We start from the raw sequence: 17,329 nt of genomic DNA on the forward strand, positions 1-17,329 counted from the left end.
AGAGAGAGAGAGAGAGAAAAGAAAGAAAGAAAGAAAGAAAGAAAGAAAGAAAGAAAGAAAGAAAGAAAGAAAGAAAGAAAGAAAGAAAGAAAGAAAGGAAGGAAGGAAGGAAGGAAGAAGGAAGGAAGGAAGGAAGGAAGGAAAGAAAGAAAGAAAGAAAGAAAGAAAGAAAGAAAGAAAGAAAGAAAGAAAGAAAGAAAGAAAGAAAGAAAGAAAGAAAGAAAGAAAGAAAGAAAGAAAGAAAGAAAAACAGATTTTCACTCTGGAAAAAATGGGAACCATTATGCTAAGGACAGGGTATAGCCACAATCTGGGGCTGCAATGTCCTAAAGAATCTTCCAGCAGAATGGAGGCTCCCTGAGGGTAGGGGCTCTCGTTTTTTACTGTAGTTGTCTGTGCATTCTCCGTGGACAGCACCCCATGGGCCTGGCACACAGTAGGTAGGTATTTAACAAGCTTCCATTCAGCTGGAGCGTTTTATTCACTCTCACTCCATTTTCTGAGACCCGGCTTTCTCAGCTTACAGAAACAGAGACTGGAAGAAGAGCGGCAACAGCAGGAGGAGGAGGAGAGGAGGAGGCTGCAGCAAGAGCAAGCAGCTCAGGCCCGTGCCAAGCAGCAGCAGGAGGAATTCCGCAGGAAGATGCAAGAGATGCAGAGGAAAAAGCAGGAGGAGGAAGCCAGAAGGGCAGGTGGGAGAGGGTCGGAGCTTCTCCCTGGAGCAGAGGGATACTGAGGAATGCCTTTGCAGCAGCGTCCCCAGTATCATTCATGCAGGCTCATTTCACATTTAAGCCAGAAATGGTGTCTTTCATCCCTGCCCCACTGACTTGTGCCCTGCACTCCCGCTCCTCCCCCACCGTGTCCCCCACATCCATCTTTGGATGTGCTGTGCATGAAAAGAGCTCTATAGGCCACTCTCCTTTATTTCCCTCCTTGTCTAAAAATCTCCTAAACCGGCTTGTTTCATTCAACTCGGTTAATTCCCAAAAGGTTGGCAACATGCTGGTACGTATGTAAGGCCAATGAATGGTGTCTAAGGTCTCAAGTTTATAAAATCCCACGATCCTAAATTGCTGAACTTTTCAAGGGTCCCTGGTAATTTCACACTTGATATTTTAGTGAAATATTATTTTATAAATAACTAGCATTTATATAGCAGCTCTTATGTGCCAGGCATGGTGATAAGTGCTTTATAAATATCTCATCGGATGTTTCCAACAGCCCTGGGAAGTATGTTCTTCTACTATTCCCATTTTGAGGAAACTGAGGCACAGGTTATATGACTTGCCCAAGGTCACACAGCTAATATCTGAGGCTGCACAGGAATTCGGGTCTTCCTGACTCCAGGCCCAGCACTCTATCCACTGTAGCACCTAGCTGCCTCTAATAGTGATTACTAATGTTTGCAATTGCTTTTTGGTATTTACTAGATCTGTGACAAAAGGGCGATGGGATGCTCTTCATGGTGTCTACCTCACAAGGCTGTTGTCGAAGATGAAATGAGTTCCAGCTGTTATCATTGTTGTTTTCTGTCCCTTAGAGGCAGAGAAGCAAAGGCAAAAGGAGCTGGAAAGGCAGCTTGAGCAAGAACAGAAAAGGCTGATGGAAATGGCCAAGGAGGAGCGCCTGGAGTACCAGAGGAGGAAGGAAGAGGAAGAAGAGAAGGCCAGACGGGATGCAGAGGCAAAAGAGCAGAGAGAAGAGGAAAGGGCTAGACTGGCTTTGGAGAAGGCCATGGAAAAGGCCAAGAAACTTGAAAGGTAATTGTTACTGGGAGATTCAGAAGAAAGGGAGCAGGGGGTCTCTATTATCAGTCCTAAATCCGTCAAGATTTTGGAGGGGGGAAGCTTCTTTTGATATTTAGATTCAGCCAGGCAAAACTGAGAAGTCAGGTTTCTCACATCTCCCTAAGATTTTGGATTCCCATGGGAGAGATTTCCCTGGCATGCTCAGTGACAAGTGGGTAGATAAGTGGTCTGGGGGTGAGGTGGGAGGGATGGAACACAGAGGCCAAGTTCACACTTTTTCTCCAGGGTTGCTAGGAGTGGGTTATTAAGCTGTTAAAAAGAAAGACAAACTGGGGGGTGGGGGAGGGTGGAGCTAGGTGGTGCAGTAAATAGAGCAATGGCCCTGGAGTCAGGAGGACTGTAGTTCAAATGTGGCCTCAGACACTTAATACAAAAACTGGCTGTGTGACCTTGGGCAAGTCACTTAACCCCAATTGCCCTCCAAAAAGCAGAAGAAAAAAAAGACAGACTTGGGGGATTATTTGTTGGGGGAGGGGGAAAAGGGAGATAGCTATGGGTCTACCTCACGAAGCAGCTAAAATAACCCAAAGCATGAACTGCCTCAAAAGGAACTAAAAGCATTGCCAATGGGAAGAGGGGCAGTCTGACAGCAATTCAGCAAAGCAGCAGCAGGTGGCATTTCTAGCATGTGTATAACATATCACCAAGCAAGGCTTTTGGCCTGATACCTGCTAGTGTCTGGATGAGAATCCTGATAACCCACTGATTTAAGAGTCTCAGGAGATGGAAAATATAAGAAGATTCACAACCAGCAAGTCTCTGAAACATAAATGAAATAATAGCTACTACCTAGCTCAGCAAAGCTCAGAGAGGAACAAATGATGCCATATTCAAGTTGGCCACCAAGAATTTTAACCAGGGGACAGAGTTCTTGGTATGCAGAGAAAACATGAGAGTAGAATGGGAGAGGCAACCCCCTACCAAATAGCTGAATTACTTGCCACATTTTAAAATAGTCCCAGATGAATGGTCAGGGCCCAACAAAGACAATACCTATCTACCTGATGCTTGTAAGATGATTAGTCTGATTTTCCTTGTAATCAGGACTGGAGCAAGGAAGGGTTAGAAGGCCCACCAGAGGGCTCATACTTCAGTTACAGATGGACTCTTAGAGCCAGATGACTGACCATATGGAAAGGAAATGGCACATTTGTGCCACCCCCACCCCCTGCCCTTGAGAGTTGGGGAAGTCCCAGATATGGCTGCCAAGGTGAGGGAGACCACTTGTCATCTGCTGCTTCTTGGCTTAACACTTCCTCCAGGAGGCTTCTCTAGTTTGGGAACTCTTCTGTGAAACACCAAACAGGTGCAGCAAGTTCCAGAAGGGAAGCCTGTATTTTTCACCACTTGGATATTCAAGGTCTGCCTGATAGCTGGATAAGAGCCAGTAAATCCCTTTCTGCTGTCCATAGTGCCTTTGCTGCTAGCCTCAGAACTTTTTTTTTTTTATTTTCCTTTTTTGCTTTTTGGAGGGGGGAAGGTAGGGCAATTGGGGTTAAGTGACTTGCCCAAGGTCACATGGCTAGTTTTGTGTTGTGTCTGAGGCTGTATCTGAACTCAGGTCCTCCTGACTCCAGGGCCGGGTGGTCTATTCACTGTGACACCTAGCCGCCCATCTCAGACTTAACCACATTTGAGAAGTGAGGTGGAAAAAAGACCTTATGCCCTGCCCATAGGCATAACTGTAGGCAGCTGCCCTTCTCACAATGTCAAAATTAGGACACAGAGGGAGACTACAAAAAATACCCCTTATATTGGTTTGTTCAGTCATGTTCAACTCTTCGTGACCCCATCTGGGGTTTTCTTGGCAAAGATAATACAGTGGTTTGCCATTTCCTTCTCCAGCTCATTTTACAAATGAGGAAACTGAAGCAAACGGAGTTAAGTGGCTTACCCAAGGTCATACAACTACTAAGTATCTGAGGCCTGATTTGAACTCAGGAAAATGAGTCTTCCTGAGTCCAGGCCCAGTGCTGTCTTTTGTGCCACCTAGCTATCCCAAAATTGTGATACGTACATTACCTTAAGTTCACTCCATAGTTTGAAATTAATATAGGTAAAGGACACAATTTGGAGGGGTGTGATAGTGCAGAAAGAGAAGAGAGCCAAATGCTCCTCTCCAAGCCTTCTCTAAGCAATAAACTTTCAGAATTCAGCATTATACTCCGATATTAAGACACCAGAAAATGTATCTAAGAGAAGGATAATTGTCTATGAGCAGCTCTCAGTCTGAGCATATGAAAGCAGAAACAATAAGGCTGTTAACCCAAGAGACAATGGGGTAATGAAGAGTGTTGGGAGACAGAAGACCTAGCTGCTCTCTAGTCCCTGTATCACTAACGTAGGTGACGTGGGGTAGGTGACGTGGGGTGTGGGTCACCAGGTCACTCGTAACTGAAAGGATGGTACTAAATGATCTTAGGATCCCTTTCAATTCTGCGGCTGTCCATGCCCCTCCTTAGGTGGCCAGTGACAGATAGCCACGACGGTTAGGATGTTGGAGATGGAGTATGTGAAGTCCCAGCTTTGGGGTGGTGGCCGGGCAGAGTAATGTCACTTGTGATCCTCGGGGGGTCTGTCTTTTCAGGGAGAAGGAAGCTCTGGAGGCACAACAGCGTTTCCATCAAGAGCTATTGAAGGAAGCCAATGAACTGAAGCATATTCAGAGCATTTCCCGACCCTGGGTCTACTCCTATTTCCAGATGCTACCAGTATTGGGTTCGGGGGCTGTTACAAAAGACAAATGAGAAGTAAGTTGGGACATGGGAAGGTTGGGTTCTATTTTCCTTTTGAAGTAGATGTCAAGTTATGAGTTCCACCTCAACTGGCCTGGCCCTGCCAGGCCCAATCCCCTCAAACCATACTGCATAAACTGCACTGTGGCAGATAAAAATTTATGTAACATACAGTCTTTGCCCTCACTGAGTTTACATTAGCAAAGGGATATGATATAAACTATGGTACAAAATAACTCAAAAGAATGAGACAGCAAGGTCTTTGGACCTGACACACTCCTCATTTCTGTGTGGATGGGTCTTGCTAACCAATCTGGGCATATATCCCCACTGGGGAAGTGGGGGACCTGGAGCACTGTGCTCATCAATGCATTATGCATCCTTGACAAGTGTCTATATGTAACTTTGCTGTTAAATCATCAAAGATTGTTGTTACTTTTTTTTTTTTTAAACAAAAATAAAGAATGAGAGATAGCATGATCAACTGGATAGAGGGCTGGAGTCAGGGAGATCTGGATTCAATTCAAGCCTCTAACATTTACCATGTGACACCAGCAACTCACTAACTTCTCAGTACCCTCAGGCAACTCTCTGAGACTGTAAATTATATTTGAATTACAAGTTTCACTAAGTGAGGGAGTTTCCATACCACAGGAGTTGCCTCCACCAATGAAATTTCAGTTGGGGCAAAAAAACAAAACATCACCCTCAGCAATCCTTTGCAAACAAAGCATTCACAAAAGCCCAAGGGAAGACTGCCTTCATCTGGGGGTAGGGGTCAGGGAAGAGAACAGGATGTCACCCAAGATCAGGAAAGGTTTCTCACAGTAGCTCAAAGCTTTAATAGGTGGGAAATTCAATAGGTAGAAGGGAAGATGTCCATAGTAAAGGAAACAGGGTAAGCAGAAGTAGAAAAGTAAAAACATATATTAGGGATGGCAAGTAACTTGGCTGGAGCTGAGAACTCATGAAAAATTCCTGAACTCACTGCAGACAGGTAATTCTTTTACTCTTTCTGAGATGATTCTCTGACCTTCCCCTCGGTGGCAGTTCCAAAGCTCTCCCCTTACTCCTTTCAGAAGACCCCTCCCATATTCTACATAGCCCTTGGGACCATTTACCTCCTCTCCCACTCTGCATCTCAAAACCTTCTGCCATCATCCCAAATTCCTTCCTCCTTTATTCCAGTCTCTGAAGAAGAGCAACTGAGAAAGATTAGTCTGAATGCAACACTGAAAAATTAATCAGAGAATATAAACTCTTTTGAGGACATGAACTGTTGTTTTGTCTCAGTCTCTTAGAAGCTTATACAATGTTCTGCACACGGTAGGCACTTTTAAAAAGTATTACTGGCTGACCTGGATTAGGAGGCAAGATATCATAAAGATATTGTAGTAATCTACTCGATTACTTTTCCAATCCCAAAAATACAACAGAAGGGGTTAGCCAGACTACAACTTTTAATGGTCATATCTTTAAAACTTACATTACTCTATTAGTAATCCAATTAGTAATTGGATGTCCTTAAACTGCTAATTATACATTCTCAGTCAGAAATACTGACCTCAAGCCACTACCATTTTATATTTTATTCTGTAAGTGCAACCCTGAAAACTTACATGTAAGGGAAATGTGTAAATCACATTACATTGAATGGTTATGGGAAATTTATTTAAAGGAATTTGTTTTAGAAAGAGTCACAATGATACCAACCCCCTCTCTGCCCTCACTGATTTACTTTAGCTTTAAATAAGTTATGTCTGTAGATATTTTTTTGTGTTGTATCCATACTTAAATCTTCTGAGATCATAGCGTAGAGCTCTTTTGGGTGGAAAAATGCCTTTCTTTTTAAATAACATTGTTGAGGGTCTTTGTGATGCCCCATTGGGCCCGATTACCTACTAAACTCTGATCAAAAGCAGGAATGTTTGGGGTACTCATTTTCTAAGCTCAACTTTATAAGGAAATGCTCTGCTCTATTTGTGTACCATAGGATATTTAAGGGAAACCTATATAAGTCTCCAGTCCCCAAATACTCAAGGTGTGGGTCACCTTCAGTCATCCAGATGAATATCAGGTCACTGGATCCAGTGAGGCTGGTAACTTTGCACAGCCCTTCCTCACTCAAATTAAAGTCAACTGCAAGTCATGTCATCATTTCCCTGATGCCATGGTCCTCTTCAAAAATGAAGGACAAACACAAGCTCAAGGTGTAATGAGAAAGAACAAGTTTTGTCCAGCTTCACAAAATTAGGAGTCTGTCATTATAAAGAAACTCAGGTAACTAATATCCACAGGAAACACTGTAATTGACAGTTTGAATGGTCTAGTATTCATTAACATGGTACTAACCCATATTTTCATTACTAGTGGTAGAAGGTCACTTTAAGGTACCTTCCAAGTGTCCTTGGAATTGTCATCCTTCCTTAAAAAAAAAAAAACTCAGTTCATTAGCATTTAAAATTACGCACCTATTATGTGTCAGGAACTGTACTAAGCACTAGAATACAAAGAAAAGTGACAGGCAGTCCCCGCTCTGGAGGAATTCACTGTCTGGGGTAGACTGGAAATAATCTCAGCAGGAAGGCACCAAGACTAAAGGTTTCTTGAAGGAGCTGGGCCGTTGGCCCTTAGGAATCACTGAATCTTACAAACGGTCATCTGGTCACCCTGTGCCAGGGGTACACCCTGTGCCAGAATCCCTTCTACACGAGCCCCAAGTGTATTTCCACCACAACTTTAACACTTCTACTTACAAGTATAAAACTTCATGAAGCAGTTCATTCTAATGTCGGAAAAAACTTTCTTCTATGTGTGGAGCCCAGAGTTTAAATGGGGGAGGAGCCAAGATGGCAGTATAGAAACAGGACTTCCACTGGCTCCCACTTCCACCTCCTCCAATTCATGTAAAAAATGACTCTACCAAACTTTAGAGCTACAGAACCCACAAAGTAACAGAGAGAAACTAACCTCCTGCTGAAGAGAGCCCGTCAGGCTGGCAGGAAGGGACCATTGCAGCATTCTGGGAGCCAAGGACAGCCCCACTGTGAGCCTGAGGTTTTAGCCTCGAGGCACCCCGACCAGCCGTGGCTAGAGGGACTTTGGGAGAGTGGATCACCAGCAGCTGTGGCGGTTTCCAGAATTATCAGCCCATAAATGCCAAAGACAAAGTGAGAGGTCAGTGGACTTTGGGAACAGGAAGTCCGGGAGTGCAGTCCGGCCTCTGCACCCAGAGGGAGAAGTGGGCAGCCACAGCATGGCTGCTTCAGAGTTCCTGGCCTGCAGATTGTAGGGGGACCAAGCAACCAGTCTGAAGGGTAATTGCTCTTGCTTTAACCTGCTTGGATCTGGATCCCTGTCCTGGGTGGAAGTCCTGAGTTGTGTGACCAGTGTTCCAGAGCCAGGGGAGGCTTCTGAGAGGACACCCAACTATTAGCTCCAGCAGCTATAGAAAACCCCAGAGATTTGGGACAAAGCTCTGAAAGCAGGGTTCTACTGTGGCAAAAAGCTCAAGAGTCAAGTGGTTGAGTGGCAATATGTGTGGAGACCAAAGGGACTCAATTCAAAGTTCTATCTTGAAAAAAAAAAAGGTGCTTTAAAGAAAATATGAAAGGAATGTATGTCCTATATAAAATATTAGATTGTATAAGGTTTATACATGTGTATGCATTTTCTATGTGTGTGTATAGTATGTCTTTAAGAGTTCTTCTTAATCTATTCCTCATACAAAGTTAAAGCTCAAGTGACTATAAATTCAGTTCTTCTATGCCAGAACTGAAAAGATGCTGAAAAGAAATTTTAAGTAGAGGTCAAATGGAAATTATTTGCCACTGAATAGACCTGACATGTCTCATTCGTTAAGGCCATTCCAAACAAATCAGTAAAAATCTCAAGGAAAAGTGACTTAGGGATTATATTACACTGTCATCTTGAAGGATATCATTTTCTCCACAATGCTATTCCTCCACAAGAACTTTTTTTCCTGTGACAAGTCTCAATTTGAAGAGGAATTAACAGTGTAACAAGTGGAAGTTAACATTGCTGCTCTGTGTTACTTTACTCCGGGGCAAGCATGATTTTTCAATCTGATGTTGTTATTTTACTGACAACCTTGCTTTAGGTAGATCAGACCAGAAAACAGGTCAGTGAGTATGGCTCCATGGTCCCCACACTGAGAAACAGAAAAGGTAGATCTAAACAGCCTGTCTCTGGTTTGTGCTATGAAGGAGCCAGTGAAATGAATCAAACAAGCAAAACAGAATTAAGGAAAAACCAATTCCTCTTTCATTTTACAAACTGCTTACACTGAAATTTATTTTCTCCTTAATACACCAAATACATACACCTGGAATCTAACCATAGGGTCAAAGTACAATGAGTCTTGAGAAGGATCCCCTAAGTTAAAATCAAGAAGTTTCCTTCCCTGAGGTCTTCTGTCCAGCATATCAAAGCATTCAAAATAGGAGTCCTGAAAGTAGTAAAAGAATGTCCTAATGTTTCCAAACAGTTAAAATGCAACTGAGATTACCAATCGAGACTTCAAAAGATACAACTCTAGACTTTAAAAAAACATGGTTTAATTCTCTTTTTTTATAACATGGTTTAATTTTTTGCCAAGTATTTAATTACAGGCGCCAAACGAGCAGTTCAGCATCCAATTCTCTAATAACTTACTCAGAGAGAATGTATATGTGAAGAAAACCATAAGTTTTCTAAAGTCACAGATACAGGAATATATTAATATGGCAAAATGGTTTAATTACTTTATTTTCCAATTAACTGAGTTTAGTAGGATAGGTCAGATAATAGTTATGAAATGCATATTTCATACCAGTAAAGTTTTGAAGCTCAGCTATTGTCCAAAACATAAAAATTCATCCATTCTTTTCAAGTCTGTTCAGCTGATTTTTACCTGTAAAATCTGGAAGGTTAATGTGACTCAGAATCAAGCTCAACATGAAATGAGATGTTATAAACATTTTTTTTGGTGTTAAATGGATCACAAGAAAACAGTCCTCTAATCTGAAACGAGTGGCTTTTTTTGAAATTTTATACAAAGTATCAATCCTTCAAATGACTAAAAGAAAAAATTAAAGAAAGGTATACAATCTATAAGTATAGCAGACTTTAACTTAGCAGGAAACAATCTGTGTTAAAAAGAGTATTAAAATTATCACTATAGATTAAGGATTTACATCAGACTTTGGAGCATCATTCATTATTTACAGTAAACTCCCATTTATCTAGAACTGGAAAAGGTCCTATTTCTGGTTAGCTGAAAAATCACTATGTAGACAGATTACCAATTTTTTAAAAATCAGAATACAATAACATACTTAACACAGAAGCTACACTGGACACAATTTAGTATTTTTATGCAGATTCAGAAGGAACTTCACAGTTTGATGCTACTGTAGGGTTAATCTGATGACAATGTAGGGTTAATTTGATAACAATCATAACAGAGTACTGAAGAAAATACTATTTAGACTCAAAATTAACAGATGTCTACTGCACTATTAAAAATAATGTGTCTGGGCTATTTGTTTTTTAGTTTTTCTACAAATCTGAAAAGAAAAAGAACATTAATACAATTTTTACAAATATTTTGTTTATTTTAATGAAGCTGGTACAGATAATGTCCATTTAAAACCCATGTCCCAGGCCAAAAAGTACAATAAAGTCAAAAGATAGCAGTGATCTGCTACATACATTTCTGCATCAATACCTTTATTAATTGCTAATGGAAAATTAGTAACTTTTCTGGGTTCTTCTGACAAGACTTAAAATCATAAAATGGTTTTGTCTCTTCAGTGAAGCACCTCTGGATTAGTCATGACTGTAACCTGATCTATCATCTCCAATTCCAACCTGATATTCCTCTTCTGGTCCAGGTCATCAGATTTGTTAAAAAGTAGCTTCAAATTAAGGAAACATCATTTTTCCACAGTTCAGTCCTCTGAAAAACTTCCATCGCCCACTGAAAGTTATAGTCCAGGAGTGAAGCAGTGACACACCAGAACTTCAGGGTCAACATGAAAGTCATTTAGAACACTCGCTCTGGCAGATCTTATCACCTTCAAGCCTGCAATGCACAGTCCTAGTGAATGTGGCATGTATGTACATACACGTATTTCAAAAAAGATGGTAGGGAAGTAGGAAGGGGGCTGCGGCTTGATCACAAGAGTTCAGCACAATGAAAACAAATGATAGTGTATAATGAGCACTAGAATTCAAAATACCAGACTTTGAAAGTAAGACTCCCAGAGATAGGGTGCCAGTTTCAATTCAGTGTCAAACACCACATTACAAAAGAACTATTGTTTAAAAATAAAAAAGGATTAAGGGAGAAGGAAAAAAAAAACAGATGATCTAAACTGCTGAATGACCCCCTGTCTGTTCCTGATAAACTTCAATCACATCTTCTTCCTCCATGCCCAGCTGTGAGGAAAAAGAAAAATGTCATTTAACAGTAGGGTAAAGAGCTATTTTTAAATTGAAATTAATTAGGGATTATATAAATTTCTTCTACCCATTTTCTAAATATAAACATATAACTGATCCACAGCCTCACTGCTGAACATGCCATACCAGAGGAATATTTGGCCATGTTCACCAAAGGAGCCAGATGTAGCTAAGTATACACATAAATTCATGGCTTTATAATTACATCCCCTTTTCTCTTTTTTCTTCAAAAAATTGTTCTACCATAATTTAAATGAAATGTGTATAAAAGTGCTCTAAAATAAATTTTACTGGCTCATTCCCAGTAAAGACTGTACTCACCTCTTTTGGAGTATGATTATCAGCAATTCTCTGACCTTCAAAGAGAAACCTGAGTGAGTTCAATGGAACACCCTAAAAAAAAGTTTTTGAAAAGAGGTATTTAGAAAAGCACATTAGCTTTAAGTGTTCCTTGCAAAAAATTACAAACTCTGATGCTCCAACAAGTTGCAGAGAACTAATAAGCCATAAAATTAAAACTTTAATGTTGCCATACTCAAAAAGAATTACTCCTTGCAATAACAGAGATCACAAAGTTAGCATAAAAAGTCAAACTTGGAAGCTCCCAACATTACAGGCAAATTTTGCTTTATGCAGATCTAAATTTAGGAATGAGATTAAAGAAACAATCTAGTGTCTCCCAATAGCTGCCAGCTGAGCTACAGAAAGCCCTGGTGACCTAGACACCACTCCCAATCAAATTAGCCATCAAAATTAACAATAGTTGAGAGGAAAGAATGAACACATTACTTGCTATCTGACACAAAGTAGCGACTACTTACATCATCTACAAACATGAAAATATCTTTTAGCTAGAAATTCCTACTTAATACCTAAGGTAGTGACATAGTTGCTCTGGCTAGTTATACATTAAAGATCCATTAGGTCAAAGAGAATTACTTAAAAAAAAAAAAAGGATATTGACTCTATTTGAATTTTATAATTTCGATCTACATCTGTGAATGAACTACTTTAGTCAATGAAATTCAGCACCTGCTCTGTGATTTAGTCTTAAAGAATTGCATGGAGCCCTGAGTGATTATGTAACAAGCCCAGGGTCACATACCAGGAGGTGTCTGAAGTGAGACTTGGACCAGTCTTCCTTGACTCTGAGACTAGCTCCCTACACACCTCACCATGCAATCCCTGCATTTAAAAAAAATTTATATATGTATGTGTGTGTGTGCTTTAATTACATGATTTGATTTTCCATATGCTTTTTATATGAAATTTTAATACATGTGCATTTAAATGAGTTTGAGACCACACAAACTGATTATCCATATGAATTATAGGGACATGTGAAAGAAATAAATCCAAGTAAACTGACAAAGGTAGAAGTCTCCTGAAGTCAACATCAGGATTCATAAGTGGGATTACTGTGTACTGGGGCCAATAAAGTTTCTGTAGAAATAAAACTCTAAAGTACAATGAAGTCAATGGAAAAACAGGATTCACTATGCAAAAACCTATGCAGGTTTTGGGAGGAATAAATCTCATTGTTACATGGTTCAGATAAATTTAGCCTTCTATTTATTTCATACCAAAAGCGAGAATGTTCTGGCATATTCAGAGATTACTGAGAGCCTGAGAATCATTGAAAACAAATCTTAAGGCATGAAAAAGAAAAATGGAACCAGCTCTAAAGAGACACAGTTTTTTAAAAAAGATGACCTTTGTGCACTAAGTGTTTCTCATTGTTTAGCTGTGTTCTATTTGGGATTAAGGCCCAATTTTCACATCTTTGCTCTGTGGCTTTCCTTGAAAATTTTTTCTCAACAATAAAGGGAAACAGTATCAATTGCCCTTGGTTACTGGTAAGTTAATATATTACAAATTTTTTTCAGTGTAGAGACAAAAGATGAGAAAGTCCTAAAGTTTCTTCCCATCAGAGTTAAACTACCATTAACAAGCTAATACTTTGCTTAGAAATATTTACTCCAGGGGGTGGCTAGGTGGTGCAGTGAACTGGCCCACCCAGAGTCAGAAGGACTTAAGTTCAAATCAAATCTCAGACACTTAATACTTACTAGTCCTAGGGTGGCTAGGTGGCGCGGTGAGTAAGGCGCCCGACCCCAGTTCAGTTCCAGCCTCAGACACTTAACACCCACACAAAAAAAAACTAGCCGTGTAACCTTGGGCAAGTTAGTTAACCCCAATTGCCCTCCAAAAGGCAAAAAAAAACAAAAACAAAAACAAACACACACTAGTCATGTAACCTTGGGCAAGTCACACCCCCAACTGCTCTGCCCCCCCAAAAGGAAAAAACAAAAAAAAGGAAATATTTATTCCCCATTACAGACTCATATACCCATAACATACCAACATTATTAAAATACTTAAAAATTAAAGCTCAATTGTTATTATCTTAAAACTAACAATATTAATTTATTTGTCCAAACTGAATACCATAGTCCTATGAGCTCATTTTGCCTGAATAGGCTGTCTTCCAAAAGTTTACTCTTAGGCCTGGGTGTTTGCAACTCAGAATGCATTTTTGTGAATGGTGGTTAAGTTCCTATGTCAGCTCACAAAAATCTACCTATCCTTTGCTATAACTGAATCTTACTACTGTATTAAAAATACAACAAAAGCTAACTACACAGTTCTGTTTCTTCAAGAAAATGCATTCACAATTCCAATTTGGTGTGATAAGAAGTGCCTCAGAAAGGAGCTGCTGGGGAAATGGGGCTGAGGCTGGGGCTGCTGCCTAGGAAACCAGCTCTAAGACTAGAGAAGCTTGCAGAAAGAAAGGTTAGTGAAGACGCTGTCCCCTCCCCTTCCTGCCATTGTTGGCCCTGAAATCAGCAGACCTGCTTGAATGGACACTGGGCCAAAGAGAGAAGCTGAACTAGTTGAGAAGGGGTCATCTCAGTACCTGAGGGGCACTGAGGAAGAAAAAAAAGAAAAAAGAAGTCTCAAAGCAGCAATTAAGAGAAAAGCAGATATTTCATATGTAAGAGAGTTGGCAAAACGAAGGCTGCCAACTGCAGATCACAAGGGTGGTAGTGGCTGTTGTTTAGGTGTTTTTCAATCATGTCCAACTCTACATAACCTCATTTGGGGTTTTCTTGGCAAAGATACTTGGAGTGTTTGCCATTTCCTTCTCCAGTTCATTTTACAGATAAGGAAACTGTCGTAAACAGGGTTATGTGACTTGCCCTAGGTCACACAGCTGGTAAATGTCTGAGGCCAGATTTGAACTCAGGAATGTGTCTTCTGACTCTAAGCCCAGTACTGTACCCACTGTACCACCTAGATGCGCCCAAAGACCAGGGTTAAAGAGCTGTAATTATACTGACTGCCAATTCAAGATTTTTGCCACTAATTTTGCCACTCCTCTGGCAAAAATCAGCACGAGAAGGGCTAACAGAAATACAAATATAAATCTAATTATGACAATCTAACAAGATTGTTGAGAGAAGACAGAGGCATCCAGATAGGCAATGACAGTGATTGAAAATGTATTACATTAAATCAGAAATTTTGTTTTAAAATATGAGTCTAAACAGCAAAGTTCAGGAACAGTCTCTTTTCAAAGTGTTTATATACTGTCTTTCCTGGAAACCAAATGATTTGCCCAGAAGCAATCAAATGTACATTTTTTTCTCATTATAGAACACCACGGAAAGGGGAAAAATTCCTTCTCAAGGAGAAACCAAAAATTTATATACACTAAGCCAAGAATGTTCTATTTTAAAACAATAAATAGGACAATTGGCTCCTCCTTTGCATCATGGATGAATGATCAAGTTATGGAAAACTAGAACTGTGAAAGTCTTAGTTTCTTAATTAGTGAAGGAAAATCTAGAAAACTGGAAGGTACCAACTCAAGTAAACATGAATTTCTGGGTTAAATGCTCTTTTCTGAATATAAACAACAGAAATGAAAATAATGTAGATTTATATAGCCTTTTAAGTTACATGCAACACTTTCCTCAACAAAAAAATCTATGAAATAATAGTATTCTATAAATTAAGAACTTTTTCCTTAATCCTGGAAACAGAATGCTGCTGTCTTTTACAAGATCTACGTAAAAATTATGGATGTAGCAGCTCTGCCCAAGGTCACACAGTCTGAAAGCATAAAACCCAAATCTGGCCAGGTCCTCTGACTCCAGTCTCATCCCTTTTCTATAGCGCACATGCATGTCTTTAAGTTCTAAAGGAAAGTCCCTATTATTTTAGGTGAACCTTCTGGAGATGAAGGCAAGGATGGTTTACAATAGTTAGTGTTGGAAGGATCACCCACATCAATAGGTTATACCACACCACTGAATTATAGAAATAATTATAAAACATCCACATACTCCAAAGCTATAATTCCTAAAATAAACAGTATGGAATAAGTGGAAAGAACCATTGGTCTTGAAGTCATAAAGCTTGATTTCAAGTTTAGCTGTCATTAAGACCCTAGGCATGCTATGTAACCTGTTTCTCAATTTCCTCATCTATTAAAGAAGAATAAGGATACTGTCTATAAGAGTGATGAGAACTATGAGCTACCATGAAAAACTCCTTAACTGCAGCCTCTGAGGAGGGAGTGGGGGGAGAACAGGACACAGAGATGGAGAGGGAGGGATAGGGAAAGAGAGAACAAATGAGGGAAATAAGATAGACAGGAGGAAAATTTAAGCAAGTTTCTCTGCTAACGGCCCCATTTCTCGTATATACAGAGAACTGAGTCAAATTTATAAAAAGAGTCATTCCCCAACTAATAAACAGGCAAAGAATACAAATAGGCAGTTTTTAGACAAAGTAATCAAAGCTATCTATATATGTTATATGAAAAAATGTTCTAAATCACTATTGATTAGAGAAATGTACATTAAACAATTCTAAGGCACCACCTCATACCTATAAGACTGACAAATATTACAGAAAAGATAAATTACAAATGTTGGAGAAGATGTAGGAAAATTGAGACACTAACACAACTGTTGGTGGAATTGTGAACTGATTCAACCATTCTAGAAAGCAATTTGCAACTATGCCTATTTGGCTATAAAACCATGCATGCCCTTTCATCCAGCACTCTACTAGGTCTGTATCTCAAAAAGATAAACAACAAAAAGGAGAAAGACCTGCACATACAAAAACATTTCTAACAGTTCTTTTCTGGTGGCAAAGAAATGGTAATTGAGGGGATGCCCACCGATTGGGGAATGGCTGAACAAACTGTGGTCTAGGATTACAATGGAATACATTTGTGCTATAAGAAATGATGAGGGGGCAGCTAGGTGACACAATGAATAGAGCACCGGCCCTGGAGTCAGGAGGACCTGAGTTCAAATCCAGCCTCAGACACTTGACACACTTATTAGCCGTGTGACTTTGGGCAAGTCACTTAACCCCAATTACCCTCCCCCCCCCAAAAAAAAGGAAATGATGAGTACGATACTCTCAGAAAAACCTGGACTTACATGAACTGATGGCAAAGTGAAATCAGGAGAACACTGTACACAGTAACAGCAATATTGTATCATGATTGACAGTGAATGACTTGGCTATTCTCAGTAATACAAGGATCCAAGACAGTTCTGAAGGCTTTATGATGAAAAATGCTACCCACCCCCAGAGAAACAACTGATGGAGTCTGAATACAGATCAAAGCATACTCCTCTTACTTTACTTCAGGGGGTGGTTGTGTTTTCTTAAACCACATGACTCACGTGGAAGCATTTTGCATGACTGCACATGTATAACATCAAGCTGCTTGCCTTCTCAATGGGAGGGAGGGGAGTAGAGAGGGAGAAAATTTGGAACTCAAATGAAGATAGATCTTACTGAACTACTCAGGATATAACACAAAAAAGGTAACAGTGTGTGTGTGTGTGTGTGTGTGTGTGTGTGTGAGCGCACACACATATCCTGTCTAGTGATAAGTTCATTGGTTTCGAATTAAAAGGGATTCACCCACTTTCCCAAAGTCAATGAGGGAGCAAGGATTTAGACTGAGATCCTGTGTCTCCCAGGCTAATATTGTTTCTGCTGCACTGTAATTTAAATGAATGCATTTTTAATACTGATAAAACTATAAAAACAAAGCATTTTAGTGGAGAAAGAACCACTACTTTGTGAGTCAAGTGACTCAAAGTCTAGTCCCAGCTACTCCATTAATCTGTTACTGTGACCCAGAGCAAATGATTTCCTAGAGTTAAAATGAGAGGCACATAGGTGGAGTAGTGGATACAGATAGCACTGGAACTAATTTCGGAAAGACCTAGATTCAAATCCTACCTCAGATACTTACTATGCCAGGCAAGGCACCTAACCTCT

The 17,329-nt window shown here is 40.0% G+C and overlaps 2 protein-coding genes across 2 annotated transcripts in view; one reads left to right on the forward strand and one right to left on the reverse strand.

The window, feature by feature from the left end:
• Positions 1 to 5,020, forward strand: part of KIAA2012 (KIAA2012 ortholog) — a 158,910-nt gene extending 153,890 nt beyond the window's left edge. Inside the window, exons 21-23 of the mRNA XM_069068826.1 lie at positions 368 to 692; positions 1,544 to 1,763; positions 4,399 to 5,020. Coding sequence (XP_068924927.1) covers positions 368 to 692; positions 1,544 to 1,763; positions 4,399 to 4,558 — 705 coding nt within the window. The 3' untranslated portion in view covers positions 4,559 to 5,020. The remainder of the gene's footprint in view (positions 1 to 367; positions 693 to 1,543; positions 1,764 to 4,398) is intronic.
• A 5,120-nt stretch (positions 5,021 to 10,140) lies between these two features.
• SUMO1 (small ubiquitin like modifier 1) overlaps positions 10,141 to 17,329 on the reverse strand; it is a 51,605-nt gene continuing 44,416 nt past the window's right edge. Inside the window, exons 4-5 of the mRNA XM_069068817.1 lie at positions 11,333 to 11,404; positions 10,141 to 10,987 (exon numbers count right to left, since the gene is read on the reverse strand). Of these exons, the coding sequence (XP_068924918.1) occupies positions 10,919 to 10,987; positions 11,333 to 11,404 (141 nt within the window). The 3' untranslated portion in view covers positions 10,141 to 10,918. The remainder of the gene's footprint in view (positions 10,988 to 11,332; positions 11,405 to 17,329) is intronic.

This window comes from Petaurus breviceps, unplaced genomic scaffold (assembly GCF_028583685.1).
Source record: "Petaurus breviceps papuanus isolate PSGF00001 unplaced genomic scaffold, PetGlider_PUasm1.0 90769, whole genome shotgun sequence".
In the NCBI taxonomy this organism is placed as follows: domain Eukaryota; kingdom Metazoa; phylum Chordata; class Mammalia; order Diprotodontia; family Petauridae; genus Petaurus; species Petaurus breviceps.